General features: G+C 38.9%; 1 protein-coding gene across 1 annotated transcript in view; it reads right to left on the bottom strand.

The window, feature by feature from the left end:
- Positions 1–663: 663 nt before the first annotated feature.
- The window catches only part of SP3 (Sp3 transcription factor), a gene marked incomplete at its 5' end in the record, with an annotated part of 37,647 nt that continues 16,480 nt past the window's right edge, over positions 664–21,830 (bottom strand). The window contains 3 exons of the mRNA XM_084264546.1: positions 664–2,425; positions 4,597–4,793; positions 11,408–11,600. Of these exons, the coding sequence (XP_084120672.1) occupies positions 2,109–2,425; positions 4,597–4,793; positions 11,408–11,600 (707 nt within the window). The 3' untranslated portion in view covers positions 664–2,108. The remainder of the gene's footprint in view (positions 2,426–4,596; positions 4,794–11,407; positions 11,601–21,830) is intronic.

Raw genomic sequence — 21,830 nt, forward strand, 5'->3', positions numbered from 1 at the left:
GAATCTCAAAAGATTTGCATTAATATATTTTTTCCCATTGAACTGCAAAAGCTGAAAATCTTCCCCCTTCATGACTTTCTACAGTTCTCTTTTCCAGGCTGAGCTCTATCCAGTTTATCCTAAATTATCCTGGTCTGTCTTCTGGCCATTTGATACTCCAGGACTTCACAAATACAAGCTTTTAACTTTCACTGTAGCATCACATAGAGCCATCACCTCACTCTCCCAGTTATATTTCCCAAGCTCACAGCTCTTTCCCCCTTGTACTTATTACTACTTCCCATGCTTTAGGCTAAAGGCCAATATTCCCCCTTTTAGCCACAGTTCCCTGACAGGACTGTCTGTATTGCAGCATTATGTGTCAGGGGACTTAAATCCAACTGTATTTCCATATTCTACAGGATATTTACAATGTTTCCATCACGGCCTGCTTAGCATAAGGTCAAAAAAGTCACCACTACAGCAACGTAGAGAGTGCATGCTTGTGGGTGCACATACAGATGGTGTTTTTTGAGAGCGAGGAGGCAGCGTGTTGCCATCTCCTTGCCCATAAGGAAAGAATTTCTGCTTCCCACCACCTAGTGCAAAATAATAAACCATCTCACGCTGTCAAGACGTACTATGAAATTACACCTTGTTAACAAGAAGTACAGTAAACTCAAGTCAAAAGAAAAAAAAATAGTGTTTTATTAACTACCACACTGTTATAATACACTTTAAACGTACAATAAGGTAGCCTTTAAATCTGAGGTGGTTTTAAGAATAACAAATGAACAGATTTCCAAATGTTTGTAAATAGGTGAACTGCAGTAATTATTGTACATTTTTTGAAAATGGTATAGCACTTACAGACTGGCTATATAACTTCATTTTGTACATTTTTTTTCTATAATTGAAAATATAAACAGTAATTAAAAAATAAAAAGAAAATTCAGCATAATAAAAAACATATATGTGTATCAGTTAAATGTACTGGATACATACAATTTTTAAGGGAAGAAGCAAAAAAGGAAAGATGGCTGATATTTAAATGCAGATTGACTAACCAAAAACTAAACAACAAACAAATAAAAACCTCATAAAACCCCTAGTTCACTATGACTATATCCATATGTTTGGGAGTACTGTCAATATGGAAGTGATTTTTCTGTTGTATTTGCATATGTTATATTTTACTGGTAATTTACATGATGGCTTTTAAGGCCCTGGCAGACAGATGTTTTTTGGAAAAAGGTTTGATAAAAATCACTGCTGAGACGCAATACACCTTATTTTTGGTCCTCCAATGTTCAAAAGAAGGGATATACTTCACTATAACATTTGCCTTACCACCCAAATGCCTCAACCTATACATTTTTTTTTTTAACATTTTAAGCTTTTTAAACATTGGTTATATTGCCCACCTTGGTTATTGAAAGAATATTAACAAGACATCATTTTGGCAAATTAAATCTTAAACATGGCTTTTCAATAGGATTTAAAAGGTGACTATCCCTAGAGTTCCATGTTAAAATGTAGTTTTCAAAATCTTACAAGAGTAATGCTTAAAATATTGTACATAGTTAACCTAATTAAAATAATTAGCTTCAAAATGACAAGTTGATGAGCTAAGTAAAGCCTACACTATGTAACATTTGCTTGGAAACTTGATTTGTCAGTTATGCATAATAAAAATTCCAGTCATCAAGAAAATTACAAAATTTCTTTTATCATAACATGATTTCTTTTCACCCATCAACTTCTTTTATCTTACAATAGATAAATACCAACATGTTCTCATTTTTTTACACTAAACCACACAGGATTGATGCATTTGGTTAGACTACCATTTCCATCGTTAAATTCTTTTTTTTTTTTTTTAATATAACTTGGTAAAATTTCATCTCTTCTAGATTCCAAAAGTACCTACAAAACCCATGCAATTTTACCATTTTAATATACTATGGAATATCATACAAAGTAAGGCATTTCAGTGTCATGTATAACCAAGTTACTGTCAATCCAAAAATTTTTGCACATCAATAAAAAGATATCTAAGAACTTAGGAACAATATTCTTCTCACTACTGTATAAAAATAACCACAATTAATAGGTATCTTGTGTAATATTTACTCCATTGTCTCGTTTCCCGAAACTGTGACAAGCTGTAAAGGTATTTCAGTGTTGGTAAGAATATCCTGATTGCTGGTGCCAGATGTATTAACAGTTCCTATTCCTGAAACAGAACCTTGTTGAATATTTGCAAGGATAAGTGTTGTTCCTCCTGCAGTAATCAAAGTATCATCAGGTGTTGCTTCTACTGATGCCAGCACTGTACTGCTAGAGTGAATACCTTTTTTATTCTGATGTGTTTTAATGTGTTTGGCAAGGTGGTCACTTCTCATAAAGCGTTTTGAACATTCCGGACAGACAAATTTCTTCTCACCTGTCACAGAAGAAAAAAGAAATGTTTTCAAGAACATTAAAAACATCACATGTACACCAAAACCTGGGATAGCTGACTGCCTTTAAGAGTCAGAATCCTAACAACAACTATACTGAGGGGAAAAAAACCAATCCAGCATGAGAAACTTGTGTGTTAAATGTTCGGACATCCCTACAAATCCTGTAAAACAATTGATTCATTCACTTCTCTGTGGCTCACTGAGTTTGGGGAGATCTTTAAGGCAAGCTTAAAGCACACTGCCATCTCATATCCTCAGGCTGCTATGTTTCACTGCAATTAATACCAATAAATAACTTTTAAGAGGAGAACAAACCCTGCCAAACGATGGACAGCTAAGATTAGATGAGCTTCAGGACCTCTGGAGGTCTCTAGTCTGATCTCTCCCTAAACAGGGTCAGCTATGAGCTCAGACCTGGTTGCTCAAGAATTTATCCAGTTTGGACCTGAAAACCTTTAAGGATGGAGCTTGCAGATACTCTCCAGGCATCCTGTTCCAGTGCCTGGCTGTCCTTACAAAATGTTTTAATTCATATCTGGTCTGAAGCTCTCTTGTTTCAACTCATGTCTGTTGTCTTTCATCCAATGGAAAGTCAGTTGTTGGGGTCTTAATGGTGGCCTCACAGGTACTACAAGGTTGCTATTAAGCTCCCCTCTACCCTTACCCTTCGTCTTTGTGCTGCTGATTCAGTCCAGTTCCTACAGCCTCTCCTCATACAGCAATAAATGCTCCAGCTTCCTGATCATCTTGGTCACCCTTTACTGAAATCAATCCTGTCGGTCAATGTCTGTCTCATATTGGGGGCTGAAAACAAGATACAATACTCCAGATGCAGCCTACCCAGTGTTGAGAAGAAAGGGGTAATCTCTTCCCTAGCACTTCTGTCTCTGCTTTTGTTGATACAGCCCTGGCCTTCTTTGCTGCCCTGGCTCTTACTCACAAGAGTCTATCAAGATTCCCGGGCACTTTTTGATAGAGCTGCTTCCCAACTAGCCGGTGCTTACCCTGTGTGGCTGCAAGGTTTAACACCATCCCAGGTGCAGTACTTTGCATTTATGCTTGCTGAATTTCGAAAGGCTCCTGTCAGCCCATTCCTTCAGACTCAGTCCCTCTGAATAGCAGCCTTGCCCTCAAATGCACTGACAGGTCGCCCCAGTTTGGTGTCACCTGCAGACCTAAGACACGTGTACTCCGTTGCCTCCTCCAGGTCAGTGACAGATGTTAAAACAGGTCAAAGGACAGACTCCTCAAGTTCTCTGCTTTTTACTGGTATGCAGGTACCATAGAAGCCATTAACCATGTGCTCTGAGCTGGATCATTCAACTGGCCTCTTTTTTATAGAAATCCATCTGGCTGCCCATCCAGACAGATCATAACATCCAGCTTAGGTTTAAGCACCCAATTTGTCTAACAAAAGCACACCATTAGGTACAAAACATGAACTATTTTTCACAAACACTGCGAAGATGGGTTTCTAAGCAATGGAAATGCTGATAAGCAAAAGCATTATTTGTCTACTCTCTTTGGGGTTTTCAAATAGTATCATTTTAAAAGGTGAACACCCTGCAGAATGTACTTATGGGTTGAGTTTGTAGGCAAATAGGTAATAGTGACAACAGATTTGAAACAAACTGCTCCTTGAAAAGGTGGAAAAGCTGGACTAACTACTTTCCTTTGTATTAGACAAAATTAACCTGGAGATCCTAATGGATGATCTAACTGTGAAACTAGAAGATGCAGAATGATGCACCCTCATGTGTTCCTCCTTGATTTTGTGAATAGTATCTAATCTCTTGGACAGGAAGCCCTCTATTTTTATTTTTCTTTTTTCAAATGAGAGAAAATTATTGAAGTTTTAAGCTGGAACAACAGTTCTAATCTGGTTCAAATACATGAAATGCATTGCTGAACCTTAATCAAAGTATTCTGGTTAAGCTGTATTATCTTGAATATCAGTTTGAATCAAATAAAATAGCGTTTTTTCCACAACAGACCTACTACGAAACCAAAGTATATACTTAAAGTATTACCTGATCTTAGAAAAGGCACGTTACTTGAAAATCAACCCAGTACAAAGATCTGTTCTCCTCTGAAAAGTTATGTATCTAAGCCCTCTCCAAGGCATGTCTTTAGTTAAATACACCATGTATACCTGTGTGCGTTCTTCGGTGTCGCTGAAGCTCATCGCTGCGAGTGAACCTTTTGCCACAGAACATCCAAGTACACACAAATGGACGCTCTCCAGAATGCCAGCGGAGATGAGCTCTCAAATGAGAAGTTTTCCCATATACTTTGCCACACCCTGGTATGTGACAAATGTGTTGCTTCTTTTTTCCCAAGTTGGAGCCTCTGTATTAAAATAAAATAATGAGAGAGAGAGAAGTTAATTCATTCATGTATATTCTTCCTAAATACTGGAAGTATATATGCATATAAGTGGGGTTACATATACTAAGAGAGCTGGAAACAAACCTGAGCAGCTTTCTGGTTTTGTTTCAAATATAATCAGACTCCAGTACCCCCTGTAAGAAGCTGGAATTAAATACTATAATGCTAGTTCGAGTCTGCAACAAGCTGCAAATTCAACATCATGTGGAATTTAAAGGAAAGAAATGTAATCCTTAGCAAGCATGCTCATGTATCCAGTTGGAAATACATTCTTTACAGCAGTTTGTACCTTGATGCTGAAGTGCCTGTATTTTAAATTTCTCCCACTTTCAGTTTTTACCATACCAAAGGAGTTTTGGCAAAGAAAAACACAAACAACTGCAACTGCCAAAATGGAAACTGGAGATTTTGGCAACTGGGAGGACAACAGATGGGACATTTGGCATCTTGGGGAAACCTGAGTAGTAGTTTGGGGTTGGAGGACAAGTACACTAACCCAAAGATTTCTGCTTAAAGGAGTGGCAGTGAAGCAGCTGATCCTACTGACATTTAAATTAACTCCTTGTTATTTCAGAAGAAAAAAAAAATCCATCAAAATGAACACATAATTCACAGGTAGTGAATTCGGACCACTCATTGTGATGCCTATTTTAAGATGCTGCTTCACTGAAATGGAAGGTGATCGATTCTGGGGAAGTACCTAACACAAAATCCTTTTTCTTTTTTTCTTTTTCTTTTTTTTTTTTATTTAAATAAAATCACCAGAGAGACAAGAGACTCTGAAGACCCAGAGAAAGACATCAGCCTGGCTAGCGCAGAGCATCATGATTGATTTTAGCTAATTTAAGTGTTTGCTGCTGCTGAAAGGGGCACTCGAGAGAATAGATCTGGCTGACAATGCAGCTATATGAATGGTAAATGCTGGTACAAGGGAGGAGATTGGAAAATGCAGCCAAGCATCAGGCCACCTTATTCATCAGCAATGTTAACTTAGAGCAGCTTAAGTGGATTCTGAAATCACAGTCTTGGGCACTCCATCCTCCATGACTGATTATACAATTTTCAGTTGCCTCCCCAGGGCAATTTTTTTCCTTAAATTGGGTGCTCAACTTCTGCTCAACAGTCCACTGGCTGAAGAATTTGCCAAGCAACTATTAGACCTAGATTCTCACCCCTGCATTCAGAAAAATTCTGTTTTACATCTAATGAGGATTCAGTGTAAAACACACACGCACTTTAAGGAGCTGGCAACTGGACTAAGGATTTCTGAGCAGGCACAGAAATTAACTCACGCTAAAAACTCATGGTATCTAAAGGGAAATCTAATCTAAGCACATATGCACCTGAAAAATTTCAGACATTCCAGAATAGAGAAAAAAAATCCACTTAAGTCCTAGAAAATGTTCCTAAGAAGTCTCAGTATAGTCATCTTCACAGTGCTTCATTAGTCTTTTTGTCTCAGAAGAAAAAACTACCACTTTTACATACTAATTATTTGTCATGGCAACATAGGTTTGGACTTAAGAACAAGTTCAATGACAGCAGAAGTAGAGTCCAGAAGGCTTTTGACCCTGCTGTGGTAGCAGTAGACTCAAATGAGCCCATGGATGCAGTAATAGAAGAGATTCTGCTTACCTATCTAATTTTTTTTGTTTCTGTTGCCAGCCCTCAATCCTTAGCCTCACAGGAAGGCACCTGCCTGTTTTATCCAGCTTGTTTATAAATTTCATGCAAAAAATTCTCTGGCATCTGACCAGACATCTTAAGCTCTTCCATTGTTACTACTTTTGGCAAGAACACTTTTGACTTGATTTTCCTTTTCAAAATGTCCCAAAAGACGATAACTTCTTTGGACCAGGACAAACATTGCCTTTTTTACATCTTTACCTCAGCTGAACTGTCATGTTCACACTCTTCCGTGGCCTTCACTCAAGCCATTTAAAAGCAAAATTTAACTGTAATGTCAGGCATTTAACTCTGTACTAAGCCACCTACACAAAACCTTAATATTCTCAAGTTCTGAACATTTGGCCAACCTCAAAGGCATTTAGCAAAATCTCTGACCCCTTTCTTTTCTAATTTTTCAGGCTCTGCAGATGGCTAGGCCAATACACAGAACTCACTCCACCCATAACAGTTCCAGTAGATTTAATCTACCAGCCTGAACACACAGATCCCAGCACTCCAAGGAAGGGATTTTCTGTATTCCTCCTCTTTTGCCTTACTGCAACCAGTTGCACAGTCCTGAGGCTCTGCGTCCACTTTCATCTAGTGATTCAGTTCTAGACAGCTCATCTTCAGATACTCGTTTGGTGTCTCAATGCATCCTGCAGTTGTAGTGCAAGGCAAAGAAACACCATGGCTCTTCTCCATCACACAGCCTTGGTAACAGAAAGAATTCCCCGCAGGATCCCACTATCCCATCTCTTTAATTGCCTGTCCAACTCCATTTAACCTTAAGGAGTGCTCAGCCTGCACTTATTATAACAAAAATGTATTTCTGCATTTGAGAATATGTTACTGTATATAGAGTATCTTTTTTATATTTGGTATTTCACCCTCACACCTCCTCCAAATATACCATAGTCTTCCCCTCCACAATAATGATCAATATTTTGTAGCTTTGCATCATACAGCGCATAAATGTGAGACAAGCTACATGAAATCACATTAAATTTCCCTTAGAATAACTAAAATTCCCATCAATCATTTGAAGTTGCTTAATTGCACCTTTAGGTTCAACTCATGGTCAGTTTACTGTGCACAGGTGGTGAAGCATGCATCATTCTAAGCACCTGGCATAACCAGTGACAGAATTCCTTAGTGGACTACCAAGTTCAGAGTGAGGGGAAAGTTAAGGATTCACAGAATGAAATCTCTAACACTACTATGAATGAGTACCTAAGTGTATTCTACACAGCTTCATATAGGCATCTGCATGTTTGGTTCATGTGTGCTCTAAAGTGACTGGATATGAGCCAAAGTCTATCTGGATGCTTTGCAGCTGTGACAGTCTGGCGCTATGCCCTAACACATCATGCTAAGAGGCCTTTCTTGCTGCACTAGCCAATAACCATCACCACTGAGTAAAAGGATATGACTCAGGCCTAATCCTCAATTGGAGTCTACAAATCAATATTTAAGTATTTTCATAGTACATTTAAGCTTTATAAAGACTGGAAACCATGTTTCTCAGTAACCATGAAGAACGCATCTGTTTCAGCAGGAGACACTTCATCTGCTGAGAAACTGGACTTTCAGTCCAGCAATACTTCCAGGAGGAAGGGTAAAACATACACTTATTAGTTATTTTAGAATGTGCACTTTAGAGTTACATTCCTGAAGTGGTATTCAGAAACACTGATCCTCTATACATCCAGATATTACATCTCAATGTAATTCCAGAGCTTGAAATCTCCGGATGTAACTGAGAGGAGGGTGACCTTTCCATCTGACTTCAGACACCCTAACTAGAAACCTCATACAGTCTGTCTGGAGTCAGTCTCATCCTTTGAGGTACACAGCACACACTCTCTCTCTCTCTCTCTCCCCACTTCCTTATTCCCCATTTACTACATAAGCTCGAGCCTAGAAGCTTTAAATTTACACATCTAATACATCATTCTCTTCACTTCCTACCTCTCGCCCTGCCAAGTAGGGTAAAGATAACAGTGGCTTCCTACTTCACAGGACTGGTAGAAATAGAAATCCTCTAAAGACTGCAATGTAGTCTAAATCTTATCAAGAATAAAACCAAAACAACAAAAGCCAACAACAAAGAACAGAAGGAACCTCCCAATCCCCCTTTGCATCCAGAAAACAGAAAAAACAAGAAATGCCAACACTAAGGCTACACAAAATGATGAAGTCTGCACATGTGAAGCCGTGCACTGCCTTTCCTACCCCATTCAGTGCATAAGAGCGACAGTATTAAGTGAAATGCTAGTCAGCTTTTTCATATTGATTTCATGCACTTCGCTTACATGTTATTTAAGTACTATCTTAAATACAGAATTATTCATTTCCCCAGGGTTTTGGGTTTTTCCTTATCACAGGCACTCACAACACTTACAGTCCCTAAGAAATTCACAAACATTAATGAATTTATCATCTTGCAACACTGCTGTGTAGTGAACTTTAGCTAGTACAATCACTTCATACATCCAAATATGAGATATGAGATTGAGGCCAAACTGTCCAACACCCACCAGCCTGAGGTGTCAAGTTCAATATGCAGAGCCATATTTTCTTAGAGTAGTGCAGATGCTCACAATTCAGCTCAATCGTCTTCTCCGAAGGAATGAATTCAGTACTACTGCAGTGAAAAAGGCAGGGGCAGGGGGCAGGGATAGACAAGCACCTCCAAAACTTCAGAACCCTGTTGCTACCATCCCATATCTCCTTCCCTAAATGCAGTCCAATTTCTTCAATAACTGAAGCAGGGGTGCCACTCCCATTCACTGAATGGCACTGGGATTATACAAAGAGCAGGTAGTCATGTAATCAGAAACCAAATGATAATGCATATGCACAAGGGATTAAAGTTGCCCATGTCAGCTTAGCTTCAACATTTGCCAACTTCCAAGTTTTCAGTTTTGAAACCCTGATGTAATTTTAAGAATTGACTGCTATCTGGAGAAATTTATAAAGACAAATGTCTTATTACCTAAAACTCCACAAGTCATCAGCTGAAAGACAAATCAAAACTCAGAATTGCAGCACTAAACAAGTAACTATAGCAGCTATGGAACATGATCAACCAGTATTTGGAGAAGGAAAATATTCCTCCAAGTGGGCTTCCTCCTTTTTTCCTTGACTCTGAAGGAATTCTACATTCTAAGGCGAAAGTTGCTCTAACAACTGTGGGCACTTTCCGTTTCTCCACCATTGTCGTCTCCTGTTCCTATTCCAGTCCTAATTCTTCCTGACTTCCTGCCCTACTTTGCCTACTTACTCTGTACACTTGATGTGTCCAGTCCTTCCTTTACAATGGATTTCAGATCCTCACCCACCTAAACTCTGTCCTAGCTCTTATCTTAACCCCTTCCTAAATTTCCGTATCTGGGTTTCAGTCAACTACACCCTTCTCTAGACTTCATGGAAACCACCTAATGAAAAGATTCTCTCTTAGGCTTTGACATTAAAATTTGGTGTTAAAGCAACTCCACTTAGGAGGAAGAGATTTTTAAAATGAAGATGTCTCTAAATTAAAGCCACTGTAGTTAGGAATAGAGCACAAGGAAGATGGAACACGTGAAATCTCTGCTTCCTAAGAGTACTGCCAGTGCAAATCACATTTGCAGTTTTCTCCTAGACTGAAGCACATCTCAACCTAGGCACACTTCAGGCAGATCTTCATGGCAGAGCCAAGGTTCACCAAGAACTTAGACACGTCTGTATCAGGTTTCAGTGAAAGACACATAGGAATTTAACAAGAGGAAGCTGACAGCCAAAGATTCTGTATAACCTCAACTGCAGATTAACTTCATTTGTGATGCTTATGCAACGTTTATTCGGCATGGCTGCCTAAGATATTACCTCTTCATGCTTGCAAAGAAGGTATTCTAGTATATGCAGGAAAAACCCACAAGAGACTTGACAACAGACATAGTCAGTCGTGCTATTAGAACTCTTAGAGACATAGGACACTGATAGGTTCTTTAAAGACAACTCAGTAATTTACACTATAGTTCTCACATAAATAAGACTTCCATTTTAGAGAAAAAGCTGTTACCAAAATGGACAAATTTTAGCATACTGGAAAGAAGCCCCTGCACAATTACACCAAACGCCAACACACCTAAATATTTTCACTTGTAAAAGGCAGCCTATTATCCACATTTCCTCTCATATCCTTAACTGAGATGTTTAAAAGGAAGTGTTTTGGAATAGAATAAAAATTTGATAATAACAACAACAACCTGAAGAATACTTTTAGGAGATAAAGAACAGTAAAACATGACGTCCTATGCAGCCCTGAAGTTTTATAGGAATTGGAACTTAGTATCTCTTTGTTAACCAAATGTCCACTACCTTTGGCTGAAAACAATCGGCCAATTCAAAATTTGGCATTTAGAGTCATTATACAAACCTTGCTTTTCTTAGGAAACTAGTGAGTAAGAAAATCGGGATAACTGTATTTTTATAACACTCTAAAGCAATCAAACTGAGGAAAAAAAAATGCTCAATCAGTGAGGAAATGCAGGAACACAGGATTTAATCAAGTCCTTGACATATGATAGGAAGCCAATCACGGATGTGCATATTCCAAAATATTTCATTTTCATATTATTTAGGGCAACGTTCTATCCCTCTCACTTGTACTAGGTGGCATCTAACTCCAGATTTTTCCAATTAATCTCAATGGAGTAACTCAGAGAGGATGAAATAATCTCTGCCCATCCATCTGCAAACCCAGAAATAAAAGTGGCAGCCATTTATTGCATAAGCTCTTTTGCATAAGCCTCTAGTTTTCTCTTGCTGCAGACAACTGCTATTAACTAAGGCTCCTTTTTTCCTCACTCATCGTTCCCTTTCATTGTTACATGCTTTATATGACACTGAACGTTACGTACCTTCCACCGCCTTCTTTGCAGTTGGGACACGTGCAAGCTACTCGTCGCAGCCTTTTTCCCTCTTGATGCGGTTGGTCCCCTTCCTCATCTACAACCTGTACTCTCAAATGTGTTAGATCATTGGTATTCAGTGTAGAATCACCACTGAGCTGCCACTCTTCTGGATCAGGCTCCTCTTCTTTAATCCTAATATCTGAGGAAAAGAACAAACACAGATCCATAAGTAGCCCATTAAACAGAAAGAAAGAAACCATAATGATCAAATCTTTTTACTGTTGAGAGCACTATGTCAGTCAAAAGTCAACATCCTTCAGTGCATACTGACATTGTTTCTGTGCCCTTGTAACCTGTAATGTATTTAGAAAGTTTATCCTACTATATACATTTAAAAGTTGAAGACAAGCTATAATGGAGTATTAAAGTTTGAGTTTGAACTGTTCTTGGTAGGCAATGCTGTCACCAGAACTTGGCTTGCTTGAAACTTGGGGAAAACTGAAGAACAAGAGGTTGGACAGATGTTGGAAAAAAAAATGTAAACATGTTTCAAATGATCCCGAGTACCATTTATGGCTTCACAGGATTTCTCAGTTAGTGCGAGAAGGTTGAAACAGCCTTTCCTGATGATCTTCAGAAGCTTTAAGTATGCACAGTGATGTATAAAGTAATGAGAGAAATCAATTCAGTAAAACATTTTGACCTAAGAAAGATCAAGATGTCTAAGGGAAAAAAACCTCAAATAACAAACATGCCTTTGTTCCATTTTCCCCTTCTCCCCCTCAGATTTTTGCCTTTCCCACTACATATAGAAAAGAAAACATTTAGGGAAGAATGTTATTCAGAATCAGAGAGATGTAAGCAACACATGAAGCACTTCAACATTGTGACAAGCTAGTAGCTTAAATCGGTCTTTGCAGTTTCATGGACACAAAAATGACTCATAAGTTATCCTCACAGGATGGACATTTGCAAGTATGTTACCCTCTCCCTACAGAGTATTCATTCAATCTCATTCAAGAACTAATTACAGCATCACAATACATTGTGAAACAACTACTATTTTAACTGAACTACATTTTAATAGAAACATTTTTCCCTCAGACCCTGTTCTGGGTTCCCAATGAGCTGAAAGTCTGTAAGTCTGGGTTTCAAAAACCCCCAGTTTCTATTTATCATATTAGAAAGCTGAATTCCAGCCCCTTCTTTGGTTCAGCAGAGTAGTTTCCTGTGAATTTTCTCAATGAAATCATTTTCATTGAAAATGATTATCACATTAGCACACTAGCAGAAATGAATAAACAAATCATCAAATTATTTTTTTTCTTTTGTTGACGCTTCAAACTAAAAGCTGTGTGTCCTTCTGGGTGTATTTAAGACACTGCTTTCTCTGCAGAACAAACTCAGTTATCATGTAGGCATTTATCCTTAACTCAAACTCCACTGAAACTTTTACGAAGCACTGCGGCACACCAATTTTTTTTCTGGGAGTCAGTGCATCAGACATGTTTGGTATAATGAAGACAAAGCTGCACAGATTGCATGATAAAACATAAGAAAGATTGTGCTAGGTCAGATGATAAACAGCAACCTGTCCCAGTAGAGATCAGGGAAGAAATTAATGATAAAACATGAAGAGAGCAATAGCTACCTGTCTACCCTCCAAATCATCTCCAGTGCTCATCTGTTTAGAGACAAAGGATGTAGCTACACACAAAAATTTGCTTTAATAATGTCTCAGTCCATACTTTCCCAACACCACAGTTTTCCTTCCTTTTATTTGGAAATGTCTAACTACATCTCAGATGCAGCTGAAGTTAAAATAATTCTCTAGGAAACCACTGCACTGGGAAGAGAATTCCAGGTCAGAAACAGGGAAGCCTAGAATATTTATCTAGCTTGGCTGCAAAAGTCAACACTAGAAAGTAAATTTGCATGAGGGTGACAGGCTCTGGCCTGAGAGAATGCAGGAGCAAGCACACTCACTTCTGCTGACTCTTTACGCATGTGGTAACATCTAGTGGAACTACTGTGTTAAGCTTGTCCAAATTGACCTACGCACTGAGTGTCACTGTTACTCTTAGTAGTTCACATTTTCAGGCAGCTAAGTAACAATTCTTTCAGGCAAAGACCTATCGTGGAGACAGGTAATCTTCTGCATCAGCCACCAAACTACCCCTCCTGCCAAATCAAGTCATTTTCTGATACTCTCCTATGAAATAATTTTATTATACATAATAACTTGTATTTACATGTTATGTATTAAATTCGTTTTACATCAGCAAAGATTAAATCACTATACAACATTCAAAGAGTTTAGGAAATTGACTTTTCAAACTGAATACTATAAGTATACTAATACAATTGCTTACAGCAATTTTAGAAAAAGCCTGAATACTCTTATGCAACTGGGCACATAGTAAGAATTTATATACAGCAACAGGGCACAGCTGCCAGCACAGGCCACTTCAAGCCTCCAAGCAGTTCTTTAGGCCTGGATACATTACGAATCATACTCAAAATTCTTTTACCAATCAAACGTTACACAAAGCATACTTTGTATTTTAAATAAAAACAGAATTTAAGAATTGAAGTAAATGCTGCATGAAGGTAATTTCATTATGATCTTACTAACATTAGACACCGGCATACAGTGAGTTTGTAAAGTCAGTAGAGGAACCCAGCACTTCAGACATACTTTAGAAAAGATAGCAGAAGGTCCTAGCAAAGATGAATGGATCAAATTGAGGTATGAATCTGTGCTCCCAAGATCCAACTCCAGTACTGAGGTCAAACGTTGCACAGAACATACGATTTCTCCTGTTACACACCGAAGTTACGCTCTAATAGCAGAGATACACCTAACAATATAAAAGTGTCCAGAATGTCTATTACTGCACACCAGTATCCAGGACATTCTATCTTCAATGCATGCATTGTTTGTTCCACTTCACAAAGCTTCATCGTGAGCTCCTTACACTTTTTTCATCAGTATCTTTCTATTCCCTCCCAGTCACTACCATTGTAGCAGCACAAAGGCTCATAGTAGTTTTGTAATGGTAGAGCCACAGTTGAGAAATCTATTTGGACAAAAACCACAGGACAGGCAAAACACTCCTTACAGTTAAAAGATACTGGAGAAAATAATGGTTTGCATAGACATACAACAGTTTATAGCACTATTTTTAAAAATGCAAAATTGAAATGAAGTCAAAGTAGTGCTGTGTTTGTAATTTTGTGCTGCATTTCCTGGTCATCTTGGTAAGGCAGAAAGCGTAGCTATTGCTTTAGGCATTCTTCTGAAGGACCGTCCTCTACTCCAGACACACAGAAAAGTACTATGTAAACTGTCAATCTACAGACAGTACTTTTTAATAGTTAATTATGTACATTATACTTTATTTAAAGCTAAAACAACTATCAAAAGATGAAGTGTTTATCTAGGCTCTGCAGGATGAAGTATCACGGAGGGTGGACTGAATCTAATCCCATAGTGAACCTGATTGCCTTAACCAGGTCCTTAAAGCCAACGAGGCTGTTACCCTCTAAGTAGGTTTTATATTGTTGAAGAGATATGAGGAAATGCCATCACTATTTTTGGAGGTGCCACTGTAATTTAGACAACAGTAGGAAAATTAAGAACTAAAAAGGGCCAACCATGGAGGAAAGCAAAAGATAAAAAAACTTCTACAATGCAATGGAACTGGAGATTATGCAAATTCACATAGATAGGAACGACTCCAGATTTCTCCCTTGGTGCTCCTGTGACAGTGCTTCCATTCTACTGCAGTCTCATCCGACAGAATATTAGGTTTTACACATACTCTGCAAAAATTTGGGCCTGAAAAAATTTACATAATCCCTACAGTCATGACAAGCTGATGTACACACATCGGCAACTTTTGTTTTCTACCAATTAAACACAGGCTCAATGAAGTTATATTTTCTTTACTGTTATTTTATCTCTATGCTTTTTAATTTCTATATGTCCTTACTTCTTAGCTAGTTCAAGACCTAGTACTAGATAAATATGAAGAGGAAATTCAGACAAAGTTACCATTTCAAAACGCCTACAGATTCTGAAAACCTTATATTCTGTTCAAGATTTTCTTGGGATCTAGTGAGCAGATTTGGTTTAGATTTTACTTTCCTATAAAGGATAGAAACTGTGAGGTTGGCATAAAATTTTGTTCCAAAGGTAGTATTTCAGCAACAGAAAGCCCAGAGCTGTCTACAGTATGGAGCAAGTTTAAGTATATTTGGCAAATAAAAGCAATAACTGAGCGATTTGTTTAAAGTGCTTCAGAGAAGAATAAATACATTGACAGAATGAAACTATGCAGACGTAAACGCAGTTTATACTATTAAACATTTCAGCTATAGTGTACAGAGAACTACTAGCACCCACTGATACAGCCTACTTCACCATGTATCAGATGAATGCTTCAGTTACACTTCATATTTTTACTCTTTCAACTAAGACTTTAAGAAAATGCTGTTTTCTTTATCTATGAGAATTGTTATTAGTTTATCCAACAGCCACATAAACAGGGATAAACTGAGAAGAGAGGAGGATGCAGTGCAAAAGTGATTCATTTCAGGACTACGCCACCACTTTAATTTTTTGATGCATCTGCCTCTGCAGAATGCCACATTAAAGGCACTTTCAGCACTACCTGCAACTGTCTCCAAACTGCGGGCTTCCAGTTTAACTGCTTTTCCTAGAAGCTGAAAGCCTCCCTGCTATCTTACTCAGCTAACCTTTACAAGTTCCTGGTCTCAAAAGAAGAAATACGGTCTTTCAACTGAAAACTGATTTGCAGCAGCACTGCACATACCTTCACGCCAATTTCCTAACATCACAAACTGACTAACTGCAGTTTCAGTGTCTTGTAAGCAGTCATGCCTATTCAATTATTTCTCCAAATAGATGCTTCCCTTCCCACCCTTCCCAATAAAATGGATGTGAATTCCCATCTCCTTTCCATCTTCTTTTGTTAATTTGGTTTTCAGTTTTCTCTACAGTGCAACCCACATTCCCCCAGTATCTTGACTCATCTTGCTTTAATCTCTGGACGTGAGAAAGCTTCCTTAAAGATGCTGAAATTTCTTAGGCACCATCCTTGTTCCTTCCCATCTAAACTAAAACTACCTAAACTGAACTCTCCCTACTAGTTGGCCAGTTGTGCAAGTCTTTCAGACAGGCAACTCAACAAGGTTTTTAATTGCTACTTTGATTTGCCCCCAACACCTAAGTGTGAATTTAGGAATTTTTATTATGTAATAAATTACAAAGCAACAGAAGAACACGGCAGATTGTCATTCTAAAATACACACGAGCATCAAGTCAGAGGAACGACTGTCACCTGGTTTCAATAGCTCTAAATCAGATTTTAAGTTTCTGAGGAAAACAACTGATGTGTACAAGTCTAAGAGCAGGACCTCACAATGCTCAATATTTAAGCTGTACCAGCAGAATGACTGAAAATAGAGCTACAGAGTTGGTTTATTTTTCTTGCAAAAAATGCCACATAATATATTTCCAAGTGATCCTATGCATTATTCTAAGCCAATTATTTAAAAAATTTGAATCATGGAAGTACTTAAGCAGGTGCTACCACAACACATACTACGCATCAAAGAACAGTTACTTACCCGACAGTAACTGCAGTTCTTTGAGATGTAGTGTTTACAGATTCTTAAGATTTTGGATTCTTATTAACAGTAACACCTGCTGCAGAATGCCCTTTTTCCTTTTTTTCCCCCATGGTTGAAAATGTAAGAGGGGATAACTACAAAGGAGGAAAAAGAGTTGACCATGCTCAATATAGAAGAAGCCAGGAACTGCAGAAATAGGTAAGGAAAGCAGGAGGATACATAGAGTTCTGTGACCAGTGGGGTTAAGTATTCCTACATAGAGTATTAGACTGCTGCTAGGGTCAAACAACAGAATTGTCAGCAGCAACTCAGGAAGGCAGCACCATTCAGTAAGTATTTCTGGTCTGTATTTAGGTAAAACCAAGTAAAGGGCCTATCACTACACGAGAATGAAAAGCTTCCCACCAACACTGTCAGGGAGATATAAAAACAGCTGCTGAAATAAACAATAAATCAAGAGATTGGGATACTTTTCATTCAATAACTTTAAGAGAAGGATCAAGAGCTCTCTGCTGTTTTAATGCTGCAAGTCTTGAACCAAGTGAATGTTTCAGTGGGTTAGAAAAAAGCTAGCACTGCACAATACTGAAAAAAGGTAAACAAAGACTCAAAGAAGTAGAGAAAGAATTAATGCCACTCACAATGGATTATGGGAACAATTTAACTGAAAAGTAATTGTTTTTAAATCAATAATTACACCATTGTTGATATATTATACTTGACAGTTATGCACAGTGACTTACTCGGATACGGTAAAACATTTTGATTAAGAAAACTTAAGTACAAAACGTATGTGGAATACCTGGATGAAAACTGGCAGGAAGTTTAAATGCAGACTGAGAACTGTCATTTCTGTATGGTAAGTAATGAAGACATGTCATTGGCAGAGCGCATTCTTCTCCCCTTTTGCCCTTAAAATGTGTCTTTTGAAAAAAAAGTTTCTTCTACAAGCAGAGAAAGACAACCCACCTATAACTCAGCCTTATCTTCACGAGTGCAATCACCACTACCCTAGGATCCTGGTGAGCATTCCTGGCATAAAGGCTGCTTAGTAGAAACTTCAGAGGTTTTTTATGAGCCAGGTGCACTGACAAGTTAGCTTGAGAGATGAGAACCAAGTGCATCAGCCCATCAGGAGGTTCAACAGGCAAGAAAATGGCACAGAACTATAAACAATGGACCTAAAGGGCTGACACTGCAAAAAGACTGAAGGTAAATTTCAGCCTCTCTTTCTATGTCAAAACAGTACTGCAAAAGTAATCCCTTGCAGCCTTCACTTCAAGGGTACTTGCCATACACCCCACAGACCTAAGTTTTCCTTTTGCTTCAGGAGTACCTTGTAAAAAGGGTATTTGAAAAACAAAACAGGAAATGCATTGCTCAGGAGTAATGCATCCAAACAAAAAGGATGTCGGGCAAAAACACCAGGAGGTACCTGCATAGATGAACAAGGAACTCTGGGACAAACTCAAGCCCAAAAAGGAAGCCTACAGAGGGTGGAAGCAAGGGCACATAACCTGGCTGGAACACAGAGAAACTCTCAGAGCTGCCAGAAAAGCCAAAGCCCTGAGAGAATTCAATCCAGAAGAAAAGCGGCAAAAGGAAGACAAAGGAAAACGTGTCCCTCCTCAGGAAGGAAAAAGGAGACCTGGTTACCCAGGACATGGAGAAGGCTGAGGTACTCGATGCTTTGTCATGGCTTTCACCAGCAAGTACTCAAGCCACACCACCCGAGTCACAGAAGGCAAGGGTGGGGACTGGGAGAACCGCCCACTGTAGATGATCAGGTTTGAGACCATCTAAGGAACCTGAAGGTGCACAAGTCTATGGGACCCGAGGAGTTGCATCCATCGGTCCTGAGGGAACTGGCAGATGAAGAGGCGGCAGGCTGGTGATCACCCCACTGACCGGAAAAGGGGAAAAATAACCCGCATTATTAAAAAGGGAAAAAAGGAAGACATGGGGAACTACAAGCCAGTCAGTCTCACGTCTGTGTCCAGTAAGATCACGGGTCAGATCTATCTGGAAACTATGTTAAGGCACATGGAAAACAACGAGGTGCTTAGTGATGGCCAACACGGCTTCACTAAGAGTAAACTACCTGACAAATCTGGTGGCCTTCTACAACACGGTTACAGCATTGGCACCTAATGGAGACACATGGATTTGATGGATGGTAAGGAATTGGCTGGATGGTCACACTCAGAGTTGTGGTCAACACCTTGATGTCCAAGTGGAGACCAGTGACGAGTGGCATTCCTCAGGGGTCAGTATTGGGACCAGCACTTTTATATCTTTGTCAGTGACATGGACAGTGGGACTGAATGCACCCCCAGTAAGTTTGCCAATGACACCAAGCTGCACAGTGTGGTTAATGCCACCCAGGGGGATCCTAACAGGAGTGAGAGATGGGCCCATATGAAGCTCATGAAGTTCAACAAGGACAAGTGCAAGGTCCTGCACATCTACCAGGACAATCCCAAGTATAAATACAGGCTGGGAAGAGAATGGATTCAGAGTAACTCTGAAGAGGAGGACTTGGGGATGAGGGTGGGTGATAAGCTCAACACGAGCCAGCAATGCGCACTTGCAGCCAACTGTATCCTGGGCTGCATCAAAAGAAGCGCAACCAGCAGGTCAAGGCAGGCAATTCTCTCCCCTCTACTCTGCTTCTCTGAGACCACATTTGTAATGCTGCATCCTGCTCTGGGATCCCCAGTGAAAGACAGACCTGGAGCTGTTGGGAGTGAGTCCAGAGGAGGGCCACAAAGATGGTGACAGGGCTGGAGCACCTCTCCTATGAAGATAGGATGAGAGACTCCAGCTTCTTCAGCCTAGAGAAAAGGCCCCGGGGACACCTGGAATGCTGCAGAAGGACTGTTTACTAGGGCATGTGGTAATAGGATGGGGGGTAATAGATTTAAATTGAAAGAGGGTGGATTTAGGTTAGAAATAAGGAAGAAATTCTTTGCTGTGAGGGTGGTGAGGCCCTGGCACAGGTTTCCCAGAGAAGCTTTGACTGCCCCCTCCCTGGCAGTGTTCAAGGCCAGGTTGGATGGGACTTTGGCCAACTGGGCTAGTGGAGGGTGTCCCTGCCCATAGGTGGTTGAGAGTAGAAGATCTTTAAGGTCCCTTCCAACCCAAATTATTCTATGATACTATGATAAAAATAAGTACCTGAAACCAGTTAATATATTCTTTTGTGAACATCCTGAAGATATCCGAGTCTAAAAATAACTCAGGCTAACCTACTTAACCTTGAAATTCTAAGTTTCTTCACCAGACACTCAGCATACATGACAGATTATTCACTTAAGAGTAACATACATACAACAAAGTCTCACCTCATCACCATGGGCTGCAAGAAAATCAATTAGACTCTGAGCTATTTTGGAACATGCAGCAGAAAAGTCCATGAAGGATGCAACAATTAAATCTTTTTAAGAATTTGAAGAAAAAATGCAAATCTATTCCACAGCAGCAGATAACATATATATATATAAAAAATATCAGACTAACTGAAGTTATGCAAACTTTCTTACACCTGAAGTAAGGTAATTTACTATATGCTGTTATACGCATCCTCTAATTCTTCTATAATTTATTAATTTCCTTTGAAAACTATGAGAAAATAAGGAAAGTAATTTTATCATGTTGAAAGCAAACTACACAAGATTGGTACATAAATAGCTCTAATTCCTTCCTGCACTAATGTAAATTTGTGAGTTCCCAATTTAATTTTTCATATAAAAAAATAAAACCACTGGGGAATTGTTTTTAACTATTTTGATTTTACAACATGCAAACTAAATGCCTCAAATGTAAATGGGATACAGCAAAACAGATGTTGTCAGACAAAAATATTTACTTAACGTCATTACTTCAGTTTACTTCATGCACTTCCTAAGACTTTTTTTTAATAATCAGACTTAATTTCAGAATAACACCATGCCCTTCTCTCAAAAGCCTGCTATGAAGCATGCCTTAGAAGGAAAAACTGCATAACTGAAAGTAAAATTAACTACATTAAAATGTGGGACTTACAAAGGAAGAGAAAAGCCTAAGTTGTGTAATATTGAAAACGAGCCAAAAACCTTCTAAAAAGTTCTAGATGCCAGAAGGGAGCTATGCTTCCAGTAGCATTCCACACTACTTCACCAGAAGCATTGAAACATTGCAACAAACACTCTTGCAAGTAAAACTGTAAATACTCCATTTTTAACTTACTTTGCTTGGGGGTTTAGACTGTTTTACCTAACAGATGTTAGACCAAAGCCTCTCAAGATACCAGCAGATGAAAGGTAAGTTGTCACTTGGGCAACTATTTACCTTAAAAATTGTCTGCCAATTTTTTGGCCAAATTTAGAATAACTAAATTACTTCAGTGTGATAAAGACTTCACGTTCTGGCAGGAATGGAATGAAGTCCCGACCACAAATAGCCAACCACTCCCACTCTATATCATCTGAAATAAGTGGATCATCAGGCATGACTGTAAGCTTCAATGGCAGCAGGCAGATGAGTCCTGAAGTAGCTGTGTATACTCCTGCAGTAGAGGAGCTAGGAAGAAAGTTGTAGAAATTTTGCAGTGGCATTTTGAGTCAACTCTTGAAAGGAATCCTTTTGACTTTATTCCAATTGTAGACCAACATGGAAAACTGTTTGTAGTTTATTTTTAAATAAATGAATCTTCCAGCTGAGTGTGTCTGAGTCAAAAGTATTTAAAAAAAAAATAAATTATCCAGCATCTTGTAAAACATTAAGCAACCTA

The sequence above is a fragment of the Gallinula chloropus genome, assembly GCF_964237585.1.
Source record: "Gallinula chloropus genome assembly, chromosome: 5".
Lineage (NCBI taxonomy): Eukaryota > Metazoa > Chordata > Aves > Gruiformes > Rallidae > Gallinula > Gallinula chloropus.